This window comes from Chinchilla lanigera, unplaced genomic scaffold (genome assembly GCF_000276665.1).
Source record: "Chinchilla lanigera isolate Chin_1 unplaced genomic scaffold, ChiLan1.0 scaffold00066, whole genome shotgun sequence".
In the NCBI taxonomy this organism is placed as follows: Eukaryota; Metazoa; Chordata; class Mammalia; order Rodentia; family Chinchillidae; genus Chinchilla; species Chinchilla lanigera.
Window position 1 is genome coordinate 1,181,359 of NW_004955467.1, and position 22,775 is coordinate 1,204,133.

Sequence of the window (22,775 nt, forward strand, 5' to 3'; positions counted from 1 at the left end):
TTTTTCTTGGTACCGGGAGTCAAACTCAGTGCCTTACGCTTGCTAGGCAGGCACTTGTGCCACTGAGCTGTAAGATCCCTGGCCATTTCATTATTCTTATAGATAGAACTATGAGTGAATGCTGTTCGTTAGTGTTCTTGCTTATTGGCCGGATTTTCCAGTGTTTATTATTGCTAGCAGTTGATGTTTTTGCATGTTGTGCCAGCCAACTTTCTTTCACTATAACAAATACCAGAGATAACAATTTATAAAGAAAAAGGGTTTATTTTGATTGGTGGTCCTTGGCCTGTGGTAAGGCAGCACATCATGATGCGGGGAGCATGTGTCAGAGCAGAGCTGCTCATCTCATAGCCATGATGCCAGGGGGAGAGAGAAAAATTGGGGTCCTACAGTCCCCCTCAGGGGCACAGCCCTAATGACCTAAAGACCTCCCATCAAGCCCCACCTCTTAATGTTCCCACCATCTCCCAACAGGGCTAAGCTGGGAATTAAACCTTTAAATGCATGGGTCTTTGGGGAACAGTCCAGATTCAAACTGTATTGTATGGAAAAACAGCCTTTCCTGAGGTCAGATTTTTTTCTTCCCTGCCCTCCCTTCCCTTCTTTTTGACAGTATCTCCCTAAATTGCCTAGACTGGGTTTGAGCTTGCAATCCTCTTGCCTCAGCCTCCCAGAATACTGGGATTACAGGACATTTTTCTTTTCTTTTAATGATGTCTTTTCCTTTCAAATTGTATTGAAAATATGGAGAAGTGACTTTCTAAAGGACTATTTACCATATAGCCATGGTGAATATTTTGATACCATGACTGCTTTGCTCCTGGGGATTAAGTGCTACTGCCTGGCTTTGTCACCTCTCCTATCAGCAGTTCTGACCAGTAGGAGCACCAATGTCAGGATGCTTTTTGGTTTCTGGGGCTTCTCCCATTAGTGTCAGCAGTGTCCATCAAGTCCCTGCCACAGGGAGCATTCTCTAGTCCTCTGTAGGCTCAGCATGGAAGGGTGGATTGCACATCAAAGAGTGGCCCCAGTACGTCATTCCCATGCTTGGAACTTGCCCTTCTGCATCATGCCATGGGATTTGAATCTAAGTGTGAATTAGACTAGATAATAGAACCACATCACACTTTGAATCAAGAGCATTTTAAAAATAAATTAAGTCTGATTTAAATTATATTCAGCCTCTTTGGCTTATGAAAGTATACAAATTCCTGCAAATCCCTTCATGTTTAAGCATTTTCTTTTTATTAGTTAATAGCATGGATTCTGGAACCAGAATTCCTGGATCCTGGCTTCCCTATTTACTTAGCTATGGGATCATTGGCAAGTTTCATAATTTCTTAATCATTTTCATGCTCTGTAAAGGTGGGACCATAATATTTCTTCGTAGGTGTTTCTACAGCAATGTACGTTAGTAGATTCTCAATAAATGTTAATAAATCTTAGAGGTTTGGTAAATGTTAGCCCTTTCCTTCTCCTTTTCTTCTTTTGCCTCCCCTCATTTTCCTATATCTTTTCAGTCATTTTCCTTGATGTGAGCAACATTTCAGTTCTCACCAAATGTTGGCCCAGTGCTTCCCATTTCCAAGTTCTTTCCTTTGCCTGCCCTAAGGGACTCTTGAGATAGTAAGGGAGCATATGGATTTCCTATTGCAGCTGTAACAAATTACCAAACTTAGTGGCTTCAAACACATATTCTCTGGTGTTTCAGTAAATTAGAAATCTAAAATCACCACACTCCTGGAGGCCTTCAGGGAGAAATCCATTTCTTTGCCTTTTCGACCCTCCAGAGACCGTGTTTATCCCTTGACTTGTGGCCCTGTGCTCAGTCTTCAGTGTACCTCCTCTGACTACTGTCGTGTGCTTGTTCTTTTCCTCCTCTGCTTCCCTAATGTAAGACCCTTACGTTTACGTGGTGCCTACCAGATAATCCAGGGCAGTCTTTCCATCTCAAGAGCATCAGTCCTGTGCACCAAATCCTTTGCCATGCAAGATAGCATATTCAAGGTGTTGAGGACTGGGGTGTGGACATCATTAGGAAGCCATTACTTAGCCTACCAAAGAGAGGAAGCTTGGTAAACCTGATTGTGGATCTCCCTAAATTGCCTAGACTGGGCTTGAGCTTGCAATCCTTGTGCAGGTAGGGCTTCCACAGTGGCACCTTAGACGCTGTGCAGGTGGGGTTTCCACAGTGGCACCTTAGACGCTGTGCAGGTGGGGTTTCCACAGTGGCACCTTAGACAATGACATGTGGAACTCAGAAGCAGTGATGTCTTCCTAGGGTTGCTGGGAAAGATTCACAGAAGAGGGATACTTGGGCTGAGTCTTGAAGGACAAAGAGGTGCTTGCTAAGGTTGGGAGGAAACAGTACTTAAGAAATGAGTTTGTGAAAGAATTCAGCAGTTTTTCTTTTTTGGTACTGGGTATCAAACTCAGGACCTCAGGCTTGCCAGGCAGGCGCTGTACTGCTGAACTGTATCCCCAGCCCAGATTCAATAGTTTTGAGGACTAATTCGATCTTTGATGTTGCCAGTTCACAGGATACATTGAGGAAGAGTGGTAGGCAAATGAATTTATAGGTTAAGACTGGACTATGCTATCATAATAGGTTTGGAATTGATTCTTGAAAAGAAAGGGACCAGTGAAGTTGCTTCAGTGGACTTTTTAATATTTTTTGTCTGATCGCTCACAATCCTATCGCTCAGAATAACTGTTGACATTTCTGTATATACTTGCATTATATATTTCCAATACATACACACATATATACACAAGTGCACACGAACACACCTTTTTACCCAGTTGAAACCATACTATAAATTACAATTCATTTCTCAAATTAACAATGTATTATAACATTTGTTCATATAATTTAATATTTCCAAATATTCTTAGCATCTCTGCAATGCTTTTGTATCTATTATCATAATTTATTTAACCCTTCTATTATTAGGTCTAGAATTTTTCTCTGTTTTAAATAATACTACTGCATAAATCTGTGTTTATGATTTGAATGTTCCCTTAGAGTAGGAGTGCTTCTCCTCAAATTATTCTCAGAGACGTGGGACCAGACAGAAGTGCTGCCCATGTCTGGGGGAAGAGGCCTGCAGATGCTGATCATTCACGGCAGGGCTCTATGTGTTCCTCTGTGTGAGAATCTGTTTGGATGCTGAGGACCAAACCCATATTAAGAAAGAAATAACTGTTTTTCATTTTGAGGAATAGGGGAAGATAGGTCAGTTTTGAGAAGAATGAGGGTGACGTTGGGATTCCCGTATGCTGCACAATGCTAGAAGCTGGAGTCGAATCTGTGGGAACTAGTGACTCTAAGAATTATAATACAGATCTGCTAAACCCAGCCATATGAGCCTGGGTGCTGACTTCCAGGCCATAGAAGCTTATTTGGTTGATTTGAGAAGAAAAATTTCTAAAGATTTTGGGGAGGCATACAAGGGATTTAACCAGTAGGCCTTCATGCTAAGCTAAGACAGGATCTTGCCAAGTTGCCCAGGTTGGGTTTCAGCTTGCCACCCTTGGATTATAGGTGCGCACCACCATACGCAGCCAGTCAGTGATACTGTTACTATAGCAGCCAGACAATGGCAAGCATAGAATCATGACTGCCATGCACTTTTCTGTAGATTGTGGGCCATAGAGCCTAGCTTTTCAAAGGGTGTGGGATTGTCAGAAGGGCTGGAGAGCTAAACTGGGAGGCTGTACAGGAAGGAGCAGTGGTGTAGATCTCACCCAGAACTAGCCCAGGTGGGACACTGCTGAGTGTTTCTGGGCATAGATAATGCACCACTCGCCATGCACCACTCGCATTGACACCCACAGGTAGCACCTTGGCCATATTTGCCAGGATCAAGATTTTGTTGCAACCACGATTGTTGCCAGTGAGCATTTTCACCATATTTTGCAGTAGTAGTTTTTTTTTTTTGTTTTGTTTTGTTTTTTTGGTTTTTCTCCGGTACCGGGAACCGAACTCACGACCTTGCGCTTGCCAGGCAGGTGCTTTGCCGCTGAGCTAAATCCCCAGCCCCTGCAGTAGTAGTTTTTAAATCAAAGTCTAGGACAAGTGTAAATAGTGACAAGGTCAGGGACCTTCCTGTCTGTAAGTGGGCACTGAGGAAGCCAAGAGCTTACATTTTAGCATATTTAATGGAAGATGGACCCTACCTTCAACCAAGACTAGTACAGGGGTGGGAGAAACCTCCAAACATAGAAAAGAAAGGATCAAAAGCTAGGTAGTCAGAAAGAATGTCAGATATCACATCTGCCAAGATATCAATCAATAAATCAAGAGGAAGGCAGGCATGGTGTCGCACGCCTATAATCCCAACACTGGAGAGGCTGAGGCAGGAGGATAATTGCGAGTTTCAGACTAGCTTGGGCTGCAAAGTGAGCTCAAGTCCAGCCTGAACTACATAGGGAGACCCTGTCTCAAAAAGACATACATAAATAAATAAATAGGATAATTTTGGATATGAAAGATTTATGTCACCTATTTGAACAAATTATCACACATTTAATTAGATACTGGTAATTGAACCAGAGTAGAAATATGAAGATGGAGGAAGATGGACATAAGAGACAGTGGTGAGCAATGAGTGCTGCAGTGGAGAACATGACATTGATTATATGTGTTGGGTACATAAGTGGAGGGTGTTAGTGCGGCTGACAATTCACCACGTAGGTAAGAAATGAGGGTTCTTCAGAGGAATTCCACTACCAGGGAAAAATGAAAAAAATAACCTGGAACTGAAAAAAATCTAAGCTATCTTAGTAAAATTCAGGACTACAGGTGGAAATATTCAAGGATTCAGTTGTAAAATTTCTCTTAAAAGCTCTTTTTTTGTTGTTGTTGAGTAATAGAGGTAGAGTAATTTAACTTTGGTAAAAGTTTGGTTAATATTGTTAGGAATGGTCGACAACCATTATCAGAGTGAGGGGGGAGGTATAGTTTGCATATTCCTAATTTTAAGTAGATCAAAAAATTGGAGCATTTTTTGAACATTTCAGTTTCAGATTTTTGTATTGGGGATGCTCAGTTTGTAAAGTCTACGAAAACATTTCAAAATTAAAAAATCCCTGAAATCTGAAAAGGTCCTGGTTCCAAGCATTTCAAATAAGGGGTACTCAGCTGTATTCTCAGATTCTCAGAATAATATATTGAGGAGGAGGAGGGCTAAACAAGCGAGAAAGCAATAAAAAAAATACCGAAACAGTAAAAGTGAGAGAAGGAAGAAAGATATGAGTTAACAGACAATAAAACAAAATCCAAAAAGCTGGAAGCAACAAAACCAAATAAAGAGTACCACAATAAATACTTTGAAGTGAAATTCATCTATGAAAAATCAGTAATCAGTTATGTTAGCACCAGACAAAGCTGAATGCAAGAAGAAAAGCACAGAACAGGACAGAGAAGGGTACTGTGTACTGATAAAAACCAAAAATATGTTTTCTGTCTTTAACTTTTTTGAAGTAAATACATACATATAGAAAAAATTAGGCATGAGATAATTCCTTTAAAAACATATTGTAACAGGAGATGTTAATTAGGTGTCTTTTCTGATTTGGCAGGTCAGGTAGGACACGTTGTGAGCTCGGGTCCCCACAGGGAGTAGGATAGTGTGAATCTGAGGGAGTGGAAGCCATGGCACAGTGAACTGGATTGGGCACACCTACCTGGAGGCAGTGTGGCTCCTGCATTTTAAAGCACTTTCCTAGCCCAACAAAATATACCTGGCTTTTCAGGCTGCTGGTTTTCAACCTTGGAAACAAAACAAAAATATGGAGGCAATAGCAATGTACTCAATAAGATTGTGGAGCAAGGACCACACATACTCTTCACCTAGGGTTTATAAAAGTTAATCTTGTACTTTGTTGCAGAAAACAATAAAATACAATTTTATGTGCAGTCTATCATTTTAACCCATTGAAATTAGTAATAAAAAAAAGATAATTAGGTTTTTAGAAAACTACCATGGAATTGAAACAATCTGTGCACCAAACGAAGTCAAAACAGGAATTATAAATCGTATAGCAATACATAGAAAATAGAGTTTTGTGTGTCATCCTTGTGCAGGGGCCATGCTAATCTTCTCTGTATTGTTCCAGTTTTAGTATATGTGCTGCCAAAGCGAGCACAAAAGTAGAGAGTTTTGTAAGAAAATCTGTAGAATAGAACTAAAGTGTAGTTACAAAGATGTGTAATTATAAATGCTTTTATTAGTATAAAAAAAACACTGAAAATATATGAGTGAAATAAGCAGTTTACAAAACTGGAAAGAGAAAAAAGGAAGAAAACTTGGTAAAACTTGAATGAAATAGAAGACATAAAACGATAGAGAAATACAACCAAATACTATTTTCCAAAAGGGCAAAAAAAAAAAAAAGGAAAAATACTAAAAATAAAAGTCTTTTGGTTACAGGTATGAAAGACATAAGAAATTCTACAACAATACTTTTGAAAAACTGGAAGAAATTGGCAATTTTCTGTCAAAATATGAATTCACAAAATTGTTCCTAGAAAAAATATAAAACCTGAGGTATTATCACTACATATCAGGAAAACCAGTGTGATGAGCTTCTCTAGGAGAACCAACAGCACCACAGCTTCCTCTCCAGTTCTCTTTTTTTATGCTGTTGGCGACAATCCTTAGGTGGAATTTCCACACCCAGCACCACGCTGAATCAGTTCAGCTGGGTGTTACACATTGACCAGCAGTTGTCAATCCACCACAGACACCTATAAACAAATAAAATCTAAATGCCAAAAGAGATGGTGGTGGTGGAAGTTAAGAAGTAATAGGATGATGAGCAATTCAAATGACCAAAAAAAAAGTGGAGGAAAGGTGAAAATCAGAGGTATTTAATATTAGTAATAATCATAGCAATGCAAGACAAAGGAAACCATTTTTCACCAGTCAAAAGGAAAAATTTCCAGTGCTGGTAAAGGTACAGAGACAGTCCCTCTTGTAAGTTTCCAATGTCATGTGGATTACTGCAGTCTTTTTGGAAAGCAAGCTGGCATTAGCTGCTGAGATTGAAAAATACATGTTGCTTTTGCAGAATCTAAAGTTTCTGACCTCTAGAAATAAGAACGCCATTACTTGTATATGTAGTGACCTCTAGAAATAAAAGCATCAGTATATGTATATGTAGTGAATTTGCTAATCGCAGTACTTTTTTTTGTAGTGGCCCAAGTCTAGGAACAATCTGAATGTCATCCTTCAGTAGGAGAGGTTTGGATAAATTATAGTGCATCATTCTTAGGGAAATTTTATATTATTAAAAATAACAAGTTAGGTCTGTTTATAATCTTCTAGAAGGTTGTAACTAAAGTGTATTCTAAAGTGACAAAACAGTTTACAAAGGAATGTTTATGACTTTATGTCCTTCCTGTGCACTGTGTGTTGTGATTCCATGCGAGACTAGGCAGTTTTGTATCAACATGAGAATCTTGGAAGAACTCATTCTTTCAGGGCTGTTCATAATGATTACTGCAGCCTTGTAGGAGTTTTTGGTTATCTCACATTTAGAAAGAAAATGTATTATTTCTATATGCAAAGAGGTAGGGAGTTTAGTGTGAACTTTACAGCCTGCAATCCTGGGTTTGAATCCCAGCTGGAGTTGTGGAACCTTGGGCAAGTTATCTGATCCAGGTGTGCTCAGTTTCCTCCTTGGTAAAATATGTATGGTATAAAAATAGTACCTACTGTATAGGGTTTTAAATGAGTTAATATATGTAAGAAAGGTTAGTTTGTAGTTTTTAAAATTAATAGTCAAAAATAGAGGAAAAATCATTGTGTTCTTTCCATGGTAAATTGCTGAACATATTTTCATCAGTCTTAGCTTGATTTTGAAGGACATGGTGAAGCAAAAAATATTTCTAACTTGTGCCTTTGCCTCATTTGCACTGGAATGAAGAAATGGGACCAGCCAAGTCTAGAAGTACAGAATATTGAGTCCTGTACTTAGCAGGGAGGGGGCTTCATAGTGGTCTTTCCTGTCTTTGGAGCTGGGCAGTTGGTAGTAGATTTCACACTGGCTTCCATGCTTGGGCACTCCAGAGATGCAAACATCATTCCAGGAAATAAAGGCACACAGCGAGTGCCTTTGTGAGAGCTCTCCCGTTAGCCTGCTTAGGTGTGACAGACTGTACTTTTGAGAAATGGCCGTTACTGGCATCCCACATGCTCGTCTGCAGTGTGACCTCACAGCTTTCATCACGGATGTGCACCTTGCAGGCCTGAGAGTGCCCCAGCTAAACGGAGGGAAGAAGCAACTGACGTGATTGCTGAGACCATGAAAGGCCATGCAGCTCTTTCTGGTTTGCAAGAATACTTGCCTCTGGAGCCTTGAGTAATTCTATAAAGAGTCACCACTGTGAGACTGTCATGCTGGTGTCATCTGACACCATGTGAGTGAGCTAGCTGGCATATCCACCCCTGTCACATAGTCACATGACTATAGCCCCAACCAACATGGAACTACAAGCATCTAAGACAGAACACTTTAGCCAAGCTCTCCCCAAATTCCAAACCCACAGACTTCTGTCAAGCTGTGAAAGTTATGGGGAAACGTGTTCTGAACTAATGGTAACTGAACGCTGGGCTTCAGTAAGCAGTAATATAAATGTGATGAAGAAATCTATTTATTCCTGGAGGGCCCTAGCTACTCATTACATCCAGAAATGCTTGCCTACTGGCAGTCACAACAGTCTTTTTCTTTCTTTTTTTTTCTTTTTCTTTTTTTTTTTTTTTGTGGTATCAGGAATCAAACTCGGGACTTTGCACTTGCCCTGCAGGCGCTTGTTCTGCGGAGCTATATCCCAGGCCCTGTCATGATAGTCTTAAAACTTGATATCCTGTGTTTATTTTCCTCCATTTAACATTGTCTTTTAAGTGTTCTCTATGCTAAATTTATGCTAAGTAGTTTATGTGATTTCCTCTTTAATTGTTGCCTAATACTGCGCGTTTGAGCCTAAAGCTTTTTTGGGCTGGTTTTTAACTGTTTTACTGTACAGTAGCCCTACCCCCTGCCACCCAGTTTTGCTTTCCATGGTTTCAGATACCCTTAGTCAATTACAGTTAAAAAATATTAACTGGAAAATTCCAAAAATAATCCCAGAGTCTGAAACTGCTTGCCATTCTGAGAAGCATCGTGATATTTCCTACTGTCTCACTTAATCCTGCCATAAATATGAACCATTTTTCCCCCTAGTGTATCCATGCCAGCTAAACTACTCACCCAGTCATCTTAGTATTCATCTTGGTTATAAGATCAGTCACAGAGATATTGAAATGCTTGTGTTTAAGTAACCCTCATGTTAAAACAGCCTAACACTGTGGTAACGTCTCTGTCTTTCACCTTACTTTATCTCAAAGCATAGATATTGTGTCATCTGACATCATGACTACGAAAAAGAAAAAACACAGTAGAATAAACTGAGAGACCACTTTCAATAACTTTTATTGCAACATATTGTCATAATTGTTCTATTTTATTAATCTTAGTATCTTAATGTACACAAATTATAAATTAAACTCTTTCCTGGGAATGTTTCTAGAAGGAAAAACCACATATACAGGGTTCAATACTATCCATAGTTTTAAGCACTCACTGAGGTGCTCTGCAATGCCCCACCAATAAGGAGAGTATACCATTTCTAGCTGCTGTATTACTGTATACTAGTTTACTATATACCAGAGAACTGGCTCAGCATTGACCAGACCATATTTGGACACTTTTTGTTTGACTTCTGAGCTTCTACTTTCTTCTTCTGTCAGGAATTCTCCTTGGATAACTCATCAGTTTCCCGCTTGCAATGGATCAGTACTAAAATCTTGGTTTCAGTGAATCGGGAATGGCTCAGAGGCAATCAGAATGAGATTTGGGGAGATGTTTGTTGAGGCTCCTAGGAGATCATTAACTTGCTTTACTAGATTTGAGGAGTATGGCACTAGGCTCAGAGTTGATGAAGCTGTAGAACTGACTGAGGGCAGCCAGCTTATTGATGTAGGGGGCTGTGAAGAAGGCAGGAGCAAGAAATGGAAAGAAATTGACCCTGAGAACATCTACCATTTGAGATAGACCTCAATTTGACATGAAAGAGTTTCACTGGCGCCAGCGAAAACTTTTGTATTGTTGCAAGCTTTATTTGTGTGTGTATGTAGATTTTTTTCCCCTCTAAACCAAAGATATCTAAGCCATAAAGACCATGTCTACATTGTATCTGAGGGTCTGGATAACGTTTCAGGAGACGTTGGTAAGTGAGAAATCTCTAGGCAGTTGATCCAATGAATTGACTCCATGTCCTGTGAGGCCTGGTAGAGAGAATTAGGAATATTTTGAAGTAGAAGATCAATACAAAATAAATCTGCCATCAGGTACTCAGAGAACATGTGAAAGGGGCAATAAATTTGTTCTTTGTGGTTCCAGATTGTTTCAGAACTAGAACCAGTGTGTGCCATGTCAGTGAAGACTTCATATAAAGAAGTCAGCTTCATATAAAGAAGGATTGTCCAACTGTGTGAACTCTTCAACATTGGAAGGCCCTGTCTAAGGCTGGGTTCTCTTCTACTGAAAATATTCAGTGCTAACTGGAACATGGTAGTTTAATAAGTAGTAGGCAGCCGAAGTTGGATGCCATTGATACTACTTTGTATGAAAAATTAGGCTATATGATTTTTGTTTCTTCCAGTTCTAAAATAGCATTTTGTACTTCCTTAGGTAGCAGAAGAATTGTTGTGTGATCCTTGGGAAAATTTGAAGCCTCTCAGAACTTTGCTTTCCTTATCTGTAAAATGATGATAATAAAACTTTTCAACAAAAGTCGGGCACTCCTATAGTCCCAGCTACTTGGGAGGTTCAGGTAGGATGATCACTCCAGGCTTAGGAGTAGGGCAGCCTGAGCAGCGTAGCAAGACCCAACCTCAAATAATAATACTTTTGCCAGTTGCTTTTTGTAAGCCTCAAATAAAGAATATGTGGTAATGCTTTGAAAACCAAAGCAGTAGGTTGGGATTTAGTTCATGACAGAGCATTCCTGTAGCACACAAAGCCCTGGATTTGGTCCCCAGAATTGCAAAGCAAAACCAACAACAACATAATAACACCAAAGTAGTAAGTAAATATAAAGTGCTGTTACCATTTCTTACATAAAAAACGTTGAAAAACATAGACAATTCTTTAAAGCTTCTTTCTATATTTTGATCCACGAATAATTTTTAAAAACTCCAAAAAAAAGCAATGTTAATTGAAATAAGTAGGAATCAGTGGGCCAACTCATCTAATTCTCAGATGAATTTGACATCTTTTAATGGTAGAGCTTGGAAATTTCTTGGTGACCACAGCCAAGTCAAGGGTGGACTTTTCAAGAGTTGTGTCCACTTTGATCTAGAAGAGGCTGCTGTAACTTGCATTGAGCCCCACGAACCTGGAAATGAAGCTTTTTCTATCTCTTGGATGCAGAGCTGCATGTGGAGAGACAGACCTTATTATTCATTAGAGACTCATCACCCTCAGCAACTTCTCATTCTTGGTGTTTGCTGCCTGGAAACTGTGGGCTTTCTTTTCTCAGTACTGGGGCGTTTCTGTTCAGAGGCGCCAAGCTCTTGAGCTGGGCAGTGAGGATTTCATTTGACTCACACAATGGGCAAGGAGGTGAATGCTGTCTACAGAGTGAATTCTGGGGCCAGGCATTCTGTGGCCATCTTGGTTTCAGCAGAAGCTCGATGTGCCTGCCTGCTCTGCACTTCTCAGACTTTCGCACATTGGGAACTGCCCTTCCAGAGCCACTTTGAGTTTCGGCTTCTGGAGATGGCTAGCTGCAGCCGGCTGTGTGGGCCGGCCACGAGAAGCTGGTCAGACCATGCCATTATCTCTTAGAAACACTGCATCTTTGTGTCCTCTGTATCTTGCTTGTAACCCAACACAGAGCAGTCTCTGTGTCCTCTCTAGGCCAGAGCCCCCTTCTGAGTGTTAGGGGTCTTTTGTTCGAAGCTTTATTGTCCCTCTTATTCTGGAGTGCTGGTCATGGTACAGTGTGAATATTTGGGGAAAAGGAAGACACAGATTTACAAGAGCTTTAAATTTTAACCCAAGTTGCTAAGTAAGGGAATATGAGCAAAATTATTATGGCATTCTGGGGAAGAAAAATGAGGCTGAGGCAGAAGATTACAAGTTCAAGGCCAGCCTGAACTAAGGAAGAAAAAGATGGGATACATTTATCAAAACCACTTCTAAACATTGATGCTGTTCGCTTTTAACAAAGAAAGCAAAGTAAGTAATTTTGTTCATTTGGTTGAGTGTAGGACCTTTAGTGGTTTTTTTTTTCCTGTTGCATTTCTAAAGAATTTCTACTAACTTTAATATGAGATTATATAAATCTCTAGAAAGCACTATATTTAGATTACTTAAAGGACAGCCGGCTATAGAAAAATTTTTCTTCATAGTCAAGGTGAGGCCCCAAGATGTGATAAAAGACTTCATTCCTTCTTTATGGCAGTATCTGCTTGCTGACTTGCCTCAAACTTTTTATCTTTGTTCTAAGTCCAAAGTATCAGTGACTGTAAAACCAATGGACTACTGATTGCCTGCTTCCACACTTACTCACAAACATTTGCATTGCCTTTTCTTAATTTTTATAATCAGAGTAATATATGCAGAGATCTAAAAATTGAACAAGAACAAGGAGCTTATGAAAAGCAGAACCACTGCTGCCCCACCCTTTCTCATTTCTTGTCCATCTTCTCAAACATAACTACTTAATTCTTCTTACATGGTCTAAAAATGCAATTTATTTTTTAGATGAGTTTTAAGTACAAGCACAATTGAACAAAAACGCAGTTCCCCTAAAGCTGCCTCCAAACACATGGAGCATTCTATATTGTCAGCATTTCCCTACCATATTGACATATTTGATTATAATCAGTGAACCTACACTGATATAGCACTATTGCCCACAGTCTATAGTTTACATTAGTGGTATACCTTTTGTGAGTTTGGAAAAAAGTAGAATGACATGCACCTGCCATTAGTATCTATCATATAGAGTATTTTTTTATTGCCTCCCCCGTTTTTCTGTGTTCTGCTTGTTTATCACTCCTTCCTTCTAACCCCTGACAACCACTGATTGTGTGTGCGTATATGTGTGTATTTGTGAATGTGTGTGATAGTGGGTATTGAAACCACTGCCTTTGCACTGAACTACATCCTCAGCCCTTTTTTTTTTTTTTTTTTTTTTTGAGACAGAGTCTTGCTAAGTCATTACGTTGCCCAGGATGGGCTCAAACTTGCAATCCTCCTCCCTCAGCCTGCCATAGTGCTGGGATTACAGGTGTATACCACTGTACCTGGCTTGTCTCCATGGTTTTGTCTTTTCCAGATGCCATATAGTTGGAATCAAACAGTGTAATATAGCCTTTTCAGGTTGGTTCTTGTCAGTTAGTAACGCACACTTAAGGTTCTTCTGTGTCTTTTCATTGCCTGTACTCTGATTTTGATAAATGACCCCCAAAGCCCATGTGTTGAAGGCTTGATCCTCAGCTTGGTGCTGTTGAGAGGTGCTGCAGACTTTTCCAAGGTTGCAGGAGGTCTCTAGGCCATTGGGGGCATGTTTCCAAGTAGATTGGGCATTGTGTACTCTTTCTGTCTCTGTTGCATTCCTGGCAGGAAGGTGGACAGATTTGCTCTGCCATGTGCTCCCTCTGAGATGTGCAAGTTAAAAGCAACAAGGTCAATCCATCATAGACTGAACCCCTAAAACTATGAGCCAAAATAAATCTTTTCTCTTTATAAATTGATCACCTCAGGTATTATAGTGACAGAGTGACTAACATAGCTTGATAGTTCATTTCTTTTTAGTAATAAATAATATTCCACTGTGTGGATGTACTGCAGTTTATCTGTTTACCTACTGAAGGACATTTTAGTTGCTTTCAGGTTTTGACCAGTATGAGTAAAACTGCTATAAACGTCAGTGTGCTGTGTTTTGTTTGTTGTGTGGATATAGTGTTTTCACCTCATTTGGTTAAATACCAAGGAGTAATTTTGTTTGACATGCATCTAGAAAGTTGTCTTTTTCAACTTCTGAGAATTCTCTTCTTAATAATTTCCTCTGCTCTATTTACATTGGTCTGTATTTCTGAAATTTCTGTTAACTGGTTATTTTATTTTCTGTGTTGACCCTTGTGTCTTTTATCTTTTCTACTTCCATCTCTTTTTCATTTTCTTCTATACATTAGGAGAATTACTTCATTTTGGATATTATCCCACCTGTTGAATCATTTAGTTTCTCGAGCATTTAAAAAATTTTAGAGCATTTTCTCTTACTGTAGAAAGAGATGCTACTTTTTTGTAACATCCTGCTCTTGTTTTCATGGGTACATGCTACTGTGAATCTCATACCTGTCAATAGTGAGAACTCCCTTGAGTGCCCTATATAGATTAGCCTTCTCTCTGGCATGGCTCTGAATCCTTTTGCACATTTTTTTTCTTTTTTTTCTCAGTCTTCATTTCCCTTTTGTGTAGTTTGAGATGTTTTTGGGATAATTTAGTTATGCTTCTCAAATGTGTAGCTTGACTCTGAGATTCATTGCTCTGAAGAAAAGAGGTCCATATAAGAGTTAATTTCAGAATCTTCAGTAATCAGTGGTGTTTAAGATCTTAAGGTTGAGTAAAAGCACCAGGAAAATAGTTACAATAGAAGAAGAGAGAATGAGACATCTGGCTTCTGAGAGGCAACCTCCATGGTGCTAGCAACAAAAAATGGGTGCTATTGAGAAAACCAAGAAGATTTTTCTTTAGAAGTCTGCCACACAGTAGGAAAGGGAGGCACACACAAGACTGGACCAAATCATGGTCTGTTTGGGTGGAAGACAGGTCATGACTTTGGACTTGTATACAGATGCCAACAAAAACAAAGGTACCATCACCTGGGGAGAGGCTGCGTTGATGGAGTCTTTGGGGAATACTTGTGATAAACTACAGTATAACTTTCACCAGCATTTAAAAATGTACTATATTAAACATATTGTTTTTAGTGTATTGGTCTTCATGATTATGAGGTGGAGCTTTTATTTCAACCTCAGCATTGAGACAGACAGCGTCCTGGGTGGGAATGAGTAGGAGGCTGGGAAGAAGACAGAAAACATGAGTGTGCTGGCAGAACCAGCCCGTGTTCTTTTCCACCTAGTGCTTTCTTTTTTTTGTTTGTTTGTTTCGTTTTTTTTTTTTCCGGTACCGGGAATCAAACTCACAACCTCGCACTTGTCAGGCAGGTGCAGTGCCACTGAGCTAAATCCCCAGCCCTCGGCCTAGTGCTTTCTAAATCCCAGTGTCACCTTGAGACAATGTGTTATGTAAGGAGGTGTGACCACTCTGAGGGCTTTGGAATACATTGCTTAGCAAGAAGACTTAACTCACAGGACATATATGCTGCCCTTCAGCTTACAGAGGGGCATGTCCTGATAATCCATCGTATGTTGAAAACACTAATTTGAAGATACCTTTGATACACCTACTTTATTGAGCATAGCTTAATCTAGTCCACTTTAAACTTGCTAAGAATATTTATTTTAGCTTAGATATGGGCAGAATTCATCTAAACAATGACTGTTTTCTAACATAGTATTGAATGTTTATGATTTATTGACTCCTACACTAAATAGGAAAAACAACATCATGCAGGCCACTTTACTTCTTTCCTTAAATGTCCAGAGCAGGTGTGTCAGGCTGTGTCCCACTGCCAGAGCAGCCAGGCACCAGTCTTAGTTTGGTCAGATGTTGAATTTTAGCAGCTAAATGTGCTTACTTCTCCTTGTAGTTTTTGAAATGGTGTGTGCAGAGATGGGAAGAGCCTCTAGAAACCAGAAACAGGTGTAGTTTTAAAAAAGAACAGATGTATAAATACAACTAGACTGAATATTCTGTAATTACACAACGAGCTATATTTCATAAATAAACATGGGTTTGGTGTTTAAGAAAATCTGATAAAAAGTCTTATGAACATCTAAAAAAAAACCTTTTTTTCACCTGGTCTGTGATTGTCTGAAGTTTACAGTGTATTGTAAATTAAGGTTTTTAAAATTCCACCTTGCTGATTTTTTAAAAAATCTAAAAAAAATCTTCTCTAAAAAAATCTTCTCTCAGTAAGTAGCCCCACAATTATTCAAACTATATTTAAGCAGGTCTGTTTTCACAGTACAATACCTTTAATATGAAACTTAAATATTGGTATTTTAAATATCAGGGTAACATTCTAGAGGTTTAAAAATGGAAATATTTGGGCTTTGTATTGAGGTAATAAAGGATACAAGTGACTAAGGAGCTTTAAAAAAAAGAACCCGAGTAGATAAGGCATAGGTAACATGAGGAGCGCTCAGATTTGGCAGAAAAAGGGATTTAACTCTAGTTAAAAGTATGACAGTTGATGTACTGTTCTGAGTTTTCCTCATCTGTGAAACCAGCAAATGACTGAAAGTGGAAAGGAGGGAGGAATGGGGAAAGGGGGAAAAGAAGAAGAAGTAAGGAAGGAGGTAAATAAAGGAGAAAAGGAAGGAAAGAAGCAGGGAAGGAGGAAGAGGAGCCCTAATTGGTATTTTAGGAATGGCAGATGCTGCTGTGATACTGTCTTGGGGTTTGGCTGTTGGACTATAGTTATGGTGAAACCATCATTACCCTCCAGTTTTTATCATGGTCTTTGCCAAGATGACTTCATTCTAGAGAAATGGCATTACTAAAACATTTTTTTGCTTAGTGGTGTTAATCTTCATTTTACAAGAATAATTAAACAACTCTTTTCTTCGTTGAGTAATTTAGTATGATGCAAATGAGGCATCTGAATGCCTAAAGGTGGTTTTTAAAAAAAATCTATTACAGTACTCAGTGTCCCAGGAGCTTAACTTAGAAAAGTTAATTTAAAAGCTATAGTTTCTGTATATTCGTGATAACATGGCCTGTATGGTATGGTGATTTCAGAAGGGCTCCCTGCTAGAAGCTGAGCAGTGCTGTTGTCTGCCTGTGCACAGTCACTGCTGAGTCAGCCTTTCGGATTAGCTGCTGCCACTGAGCAGCTGCTCACAATCTTGGTGGTGGGTTTGGAGCAGCTGGCTCAGGCTCAGTTCCAAATTTGTATTAGCACCAGGGTTGCAGCCAATCTGAGTGTGCATTCTCCCATGCTAGAGAGACCTAGAGATTGGCAGCTACTGTTGTAATCCTTTGCTACTGGAGACAGTCCTCCAAGTTATTCCAGTCAGCCTGGACTCATCAAGTAGCCTTGCCATTGTTGCATAGATCCAGAGTTCTCATTTCCCTGAAGCCTCAGAAGTGAGCTTCAAGTCCAGAGCATAAAGGAGATTGATATCTGGGTTTTCACCACTAAATTTTTTTTGGTATTATCTTTAGTATAGCAGAAAAAATTTTAGATTACTTACATCTCATTATACATATTCTAAATTCTGTATTATTTCTGTCATATAAATCCCTTTAACATTTATAAATGTTCTGTAGATATACAGAATACATCCTTTATATCATTTATTCTTGGTTCTATGCATACAAATGAGCACATGCTTTTCACTTGTTAAAAGTGGTACATCACTTGATCATATCAGTTTTTAGTATTGTTTATGCTTTGTGATTTCTTTGGGTTTTTTTAGTTTCTTCTCTTCTTCTCTTCCTCTTCCTCCTTTTTAAAAAAATTTTTTTTCAGTGCTTTAACTCAGGTCTTGCACATACTAAGGAAGTGCTCTAACATTGAGCTACATGCCCAACCCTTCTTTTGGTTTTTTTTTTTTTTTTTTTTTTGCTCTTTTTGAGACAGGGTCTTGCTATATAGGCTGTCCTTGAACTCACTTTGTAGCCCAAGCTGTCCTCAAACTCACAGTGATCCTCCTGTGTCATCCTCCGAGTACTGGGAGTACAAGCATGTGCCACCAATGGCGTCTCCTTCTTTTGATTTTTTAAACTTGTACTCAGTCAAAATATGTCGATAATGATATTTTCTACCAGTTTTTATTAAGAAATACACAATAAATATATTTTGTCAAAAGGCTGTGATTTAGTTGCCATTATCAGTTCAGCTGTATTAAATTGCAAGGTACAGAAAGCCCAGTTCAAGGTGACTTATATTAAGCATATGCATTGGCTGATATATACAGGAAACCAGTTAGTAGGCCAATATTCAGTGTTGATTTGACTTAGCAGCTCAGCAGTGCCACTAGGAATTTGGTTTCCTTCTTTGTACCCCATCATCTACAGTCCCACCTTTCTCCTCTGAGTGCCCCGTGGTAGCCAGCAACCTCCATATCCACATGCTTTCTCACTGATGTTTCTCACTGATATTTTCTCCAGTGATGTTTACAGCCATATCTGAAAACTTTTCCTTGTGTTCACTGAACTTAATCCAGGTGTGTGCTGGCCCGAAAATAGCAACTACGGCTGGGGATAGGATTGTTCTGAGCAGATCAGGCTAAGAGTCAGCTTCACATCAACAAATAGGGTGGTAGGAAGAGGTACAAAACCCGAGTCAGAACTGAGTGACTATCTAAAGGAGAAGGAAATGGATGAAAGATGACAGCCATACCATCCACTGTGCCATGTGTTTTGAAATCATTTGGCTTTCATTACAAAAGTGCTTGCTTTTTTTTCCCTTCATTTTTTTTTTTTTTCTTCTGTTTGTGTCTTTAGTTCCAACAGCCAAACGGACAGGCATTCCAACTCCCCGGGAACTCTCAGTAGCTGTCTCAAGAGAAAGGTCTGTTTCACGAGGTCCCTCCAACCCAAGGAAATCGGGGTCCAGTCCAACTTCCTCCTGCACTCACACCCCTACCAAGCACCTGAGGACCACTTCTGCAAAACTCAAGCAAGAGAGTGAAGGGGGAGAGAAGGCTGTACTTGAGTCCCAAGTTCGGGAACTTCTAGCAGAAGCCAAAGCCAAAGATAGTGAAATCAACAGGCTTCGAAGTGAACTAAAGAAATGCAAGGAGAGAAGGGCCCTGAGCACCGAGGGGACAGATGCTTCAGACCCAAGTTCAGATGGAACAGCAGCTCCATCAGGAGGCACAGAGCCTTTGATAAGAACCCTTGAGGAGAAGAACAAGACCTTTCAGAAAGAACTTGCTGACCTAGAAGAAGAAAACCGAGTCTTGAAGGAAAAACTGACTTACCTTGAGCAGTCACCAAATTCAGAAGGGGCAGCAAGCCATACTGGTGACAGCAGCTGCCCCACATCTATAACTCAAGATTCAAGCTTTGGAAGCCCAAATGGGAATGAACTATCAAGTGAAATCGATGAGTATAAGGAAAACACATATGGAAATACATTACGGACATCTGGTTCTTCAAGCAGTGATGTTACCAAAGCTTCTTTGTCACCAGATGCCTCAGACTTTGAGCACATCACCACTGATACCCTATCTCGGCCCCTGTCCTCCGCTAGCAATCCTTTTAAGAACTCCAAGTGTTCGACCACTGTGAGTTCCCCAAACAATGTGAGTGAGCTGTCACTTGCTTCCCTCACAGAAAAGATACAGAAGATGGAAGAGAATCACCACAGCACTGCAGAGGAGCTACAGGCGACTCTGCAAGAATTATCCGATCAGCAACAAATGGTGCAGGAACTGACAGCTGAGAACGAGAAGCTGGTGGATGAGAAGACTATTTTAGAGACGTCTTTCCACCAGCATCGAGAGCGGGCAGAGCAGCTAAGTCAAGAAAATGAGAAACTGATAAACCTTTTACAAGAGCGAGTGAAGAATGATGAGTCCAGCACCCAAGAAGGGAAAATCCTTGAGCTAGAGCAGAAGTGCACAGATATTCTTGAGAAGAGCCGCTTTGAAAGAGAGAAGCTGCTCAACATTCAGCAGCAGTTGACCTGTAGCTTACGGAAGGTTGAGGAAGAAAACCAAGGAGCTTTGGATATGATCAAGCACCTGAAAGAAGAAAATGAAAAGCTGAATGGGTTTCTAGAAGTAGAACGGTGTAACAGTAATGCAATGACCACAACTCTGGAAGAATGTAGAGTTACCCTGGAAGGCTTGAAGATGGAGAATGGGTCCTTGAAGGCTCACCTGGAAGGTGAGAAGCAAAAAGCCATGGAGCCCAGTAGTACCTTGGGGCAGACCGCAGAGAACTGTGAGCTTCAGGAAATGCTGAAAGTAGCGCGAGCTGAGAAAGATCAACTGGAACTGTCTTGCACTGAGCTCAGACAAGAATTGCTAAAGGCAAATGGTGAAATTAAACACATTTCAAGCCTGCTAGCTAAGGTAAGAAGAGATACTGTTTTATTGATATTCACTCATCCTTGTTGATGTTTGTCTCCTTGACCTTTGAATTCGTAGAGCAGAGGAAATCATTTGTTCATTTTCATTAATAAATCCAACATTGTAGCTTAAAGACCTGTTTAGATTCTACATGGGTTAGCATTGAGGATTTAAGGGGGAAAAACTTAAACTTCTGGCTATGAGCAATTCAAAGTATACCTGTGGTGTAGTAAATCGTATCAGACAGGGTAATACAGGGATAAAGAATGTAGGGCTGGGAGTGTAGTTCAGTGGCAGAGTGCTTGCCTTGCATGAGTAGAGGCTCTGGTTTCAGGTCTGAGTATCACAAAAAAGTAAAAATAGCAGGAAATTTCTGCCTAGACCATAGTCGAGTACAAAGGAGGGATTCTGAGTATATATTGGAGTCCTTATAGCCAGGTATGGTGGCGCACACTTGTAATCCCAGCACTGGGGAGGCTGAGGTAGGAGGATCTCCATGAGTTCAAGGCCAGTATGAACTGCATAGTGAAACCCTGTCTCAAAAAACAAACAAACAATATTGGAGGCATGGGGAGTCCTGAAGAGGTGGCAGCTGAGCTGATCCTTGAACAAGACTGAGAGGTATCCAGATCTCCTAACATTCTTTTAGCTGTTAGTAGCAGACAATTAAAATCATCCTGTTTTCCCACCAAGAAATAACAAACCATTATTTTGAGTTTTCTTCCAAATCTATATTTGTGTATGTGTGTATGTTCACACCCTGGGCTAGCAATATGATTCAGGGGTAGAGTGCTCACCTAGCATGCACAAGCTCCTGGGTTCAGTCCCCATAAAAAATTAAAGCTCAGTACATGGTACATGTTAGTATTTTTTTGGTGCAGTTAATATTATCTGAGCATATTCTCGCCATCAGATACTCTTAAATATTCTTTTAAAGGCCAGGTAATATTTTATTATATAATTATTTTCTATTCCCTTAGTCCCCTGTTGTTGGACGTACATAAATTATTGGGCGTCTGTGTTCTTTCCGGTCTTTTAGTATTGTAAACTCATTTTTAATATCTGATTATTTCTTTAGGAGAAATTCCTAGACGTTGACTTAGTGAGTCAGAGAGCATAAACATTTTAAAGACTTTCAACACGTTCAGCAGATTGCCCTCCAGAAATATTATGCCAGTTTGTTCCCACCAGCAGTTCATGAGAGTGCTTGTTTTCCTGAGCCCTTGCCAGCACTTGGGCTTAAATTATGTTACTCAAATCTGTTAAAAATTTCCTGTATTTAAAAAAAATATTTAGCTTGGAAAGACTTTCCCCCGCTCAAGATCAAATAAATGATTAGCTGTTTCATTTTTAATAACCTTTTGATGGGTCTGAAATTTTGTTCTGTGTTGCAAGATTGATAGTAATTGTATTGGTACTCTGCTCACCTCACAGAGAGTCCCTGGGAAGGTGCAAACAGATGACTTCCTCTTCTGGTCTGCTCCAAGTTCTGAGTGCATGACTTACAGGTCTACTGGAAAAGGAGATTAAAAGCATCTTTCCACCTTATCTCAGGGCTTGTTACTGTTTCAAGAAACAACTTGTGCCATAGCCCCCTTTGGAGACTTTTCTTTATCGCTTCATTGAGAGATTTGTCACTGTGTACATTGATTCTGCAGTCTGCTTTCTGGTGGCCTTATTAATACATTGTGGGGCCTGCAATATAGCTCAGCGTAACAGCACCTGCCTGGCAAGCGCAAGGTTGTGAATTGAATTCCCAGTATTCCTGCCCCTACCCCCCAAAAAAGTCCAAGAATACATTGTGTTAGGAGTTGTCATCACTGCCTGTTTTCTAAATTGACAGATTTTTTTTTTTTTTGAAGGTATAGAAGCAGTTTTATTAGGTGTTACTAGCCAGGCACTCATTTGCATTGTAGGTAGATAAGTGAAACTTTGCATTGTTACCTAATAAAATAATATTCCTTTATCATTGACTCCTTTGCAAAATATTTAGTCTCCCAGGTGCATCTTCTTGAAGTCCTGTGTCAGTCTCTCATCTGTCTTTTTGGTATTTTGATCGGCATTACATTAAGTACATGTGTCAATGAGAAATAATTTGGAATCTTAAAAAAGAACTTATTTTTTCTGGGAAAGTGATATATTTATTACATAAGATTCAGAAAATACAGAAAAGTATAAAAAAGAAAAATTACCTTTAATCTTACCACCTAGAGAAAAAACTGCCCACAGTTTGCTGTATGTGCTTTCACATTTTTCTTTCATTTTTACACATGGTTGAATATGCATGTAAACCTGTATTGACAGGATTACCATATTTAATCTTTCTGTGCAGAAGAACAGAATGTGTCTGGCCACATTTCATAAATACAACGAACTGGTTAAATTAGTTTCTAAATTTCTAATTTATTTCTACTTTCTTTTTTTTTTTTTTTTTTAAGGCAGGATTTCACTATGCAGTTTAGGCTGGCCTTGAACTCACTATATAGCTCAACCTCTGAGTGCTGG

General features: G+C 39.6%; 1 protein-coding gene across 12 annotated transcripts in view; it reads left to right on the plus strand.

The window, feature by feature from the left end:
* The window catches only part of LOC102008930 (cytospin-B), a 278,140-nt gene that overhangs the window by 156,620 nt on the left and 98,745 nt on the right, over nucleotides 1-22,775 (plus strand). For all 12 annotated transcript variants that reach the window (XM_005399302.2, XM_013522199.1, XM_013522201.1 and 9 more), the window contains one exon: nucleotides 18,697-20,273. In XM_005399302.2, coding sequence (XP_005399359.1) covers nucleotides 18,697-20,273 — 1,577 coding nt within the window. The remainder of the gene's footprint in view (nucleotides 1-18,696; nucleotides 20,274-22,775) is intronic.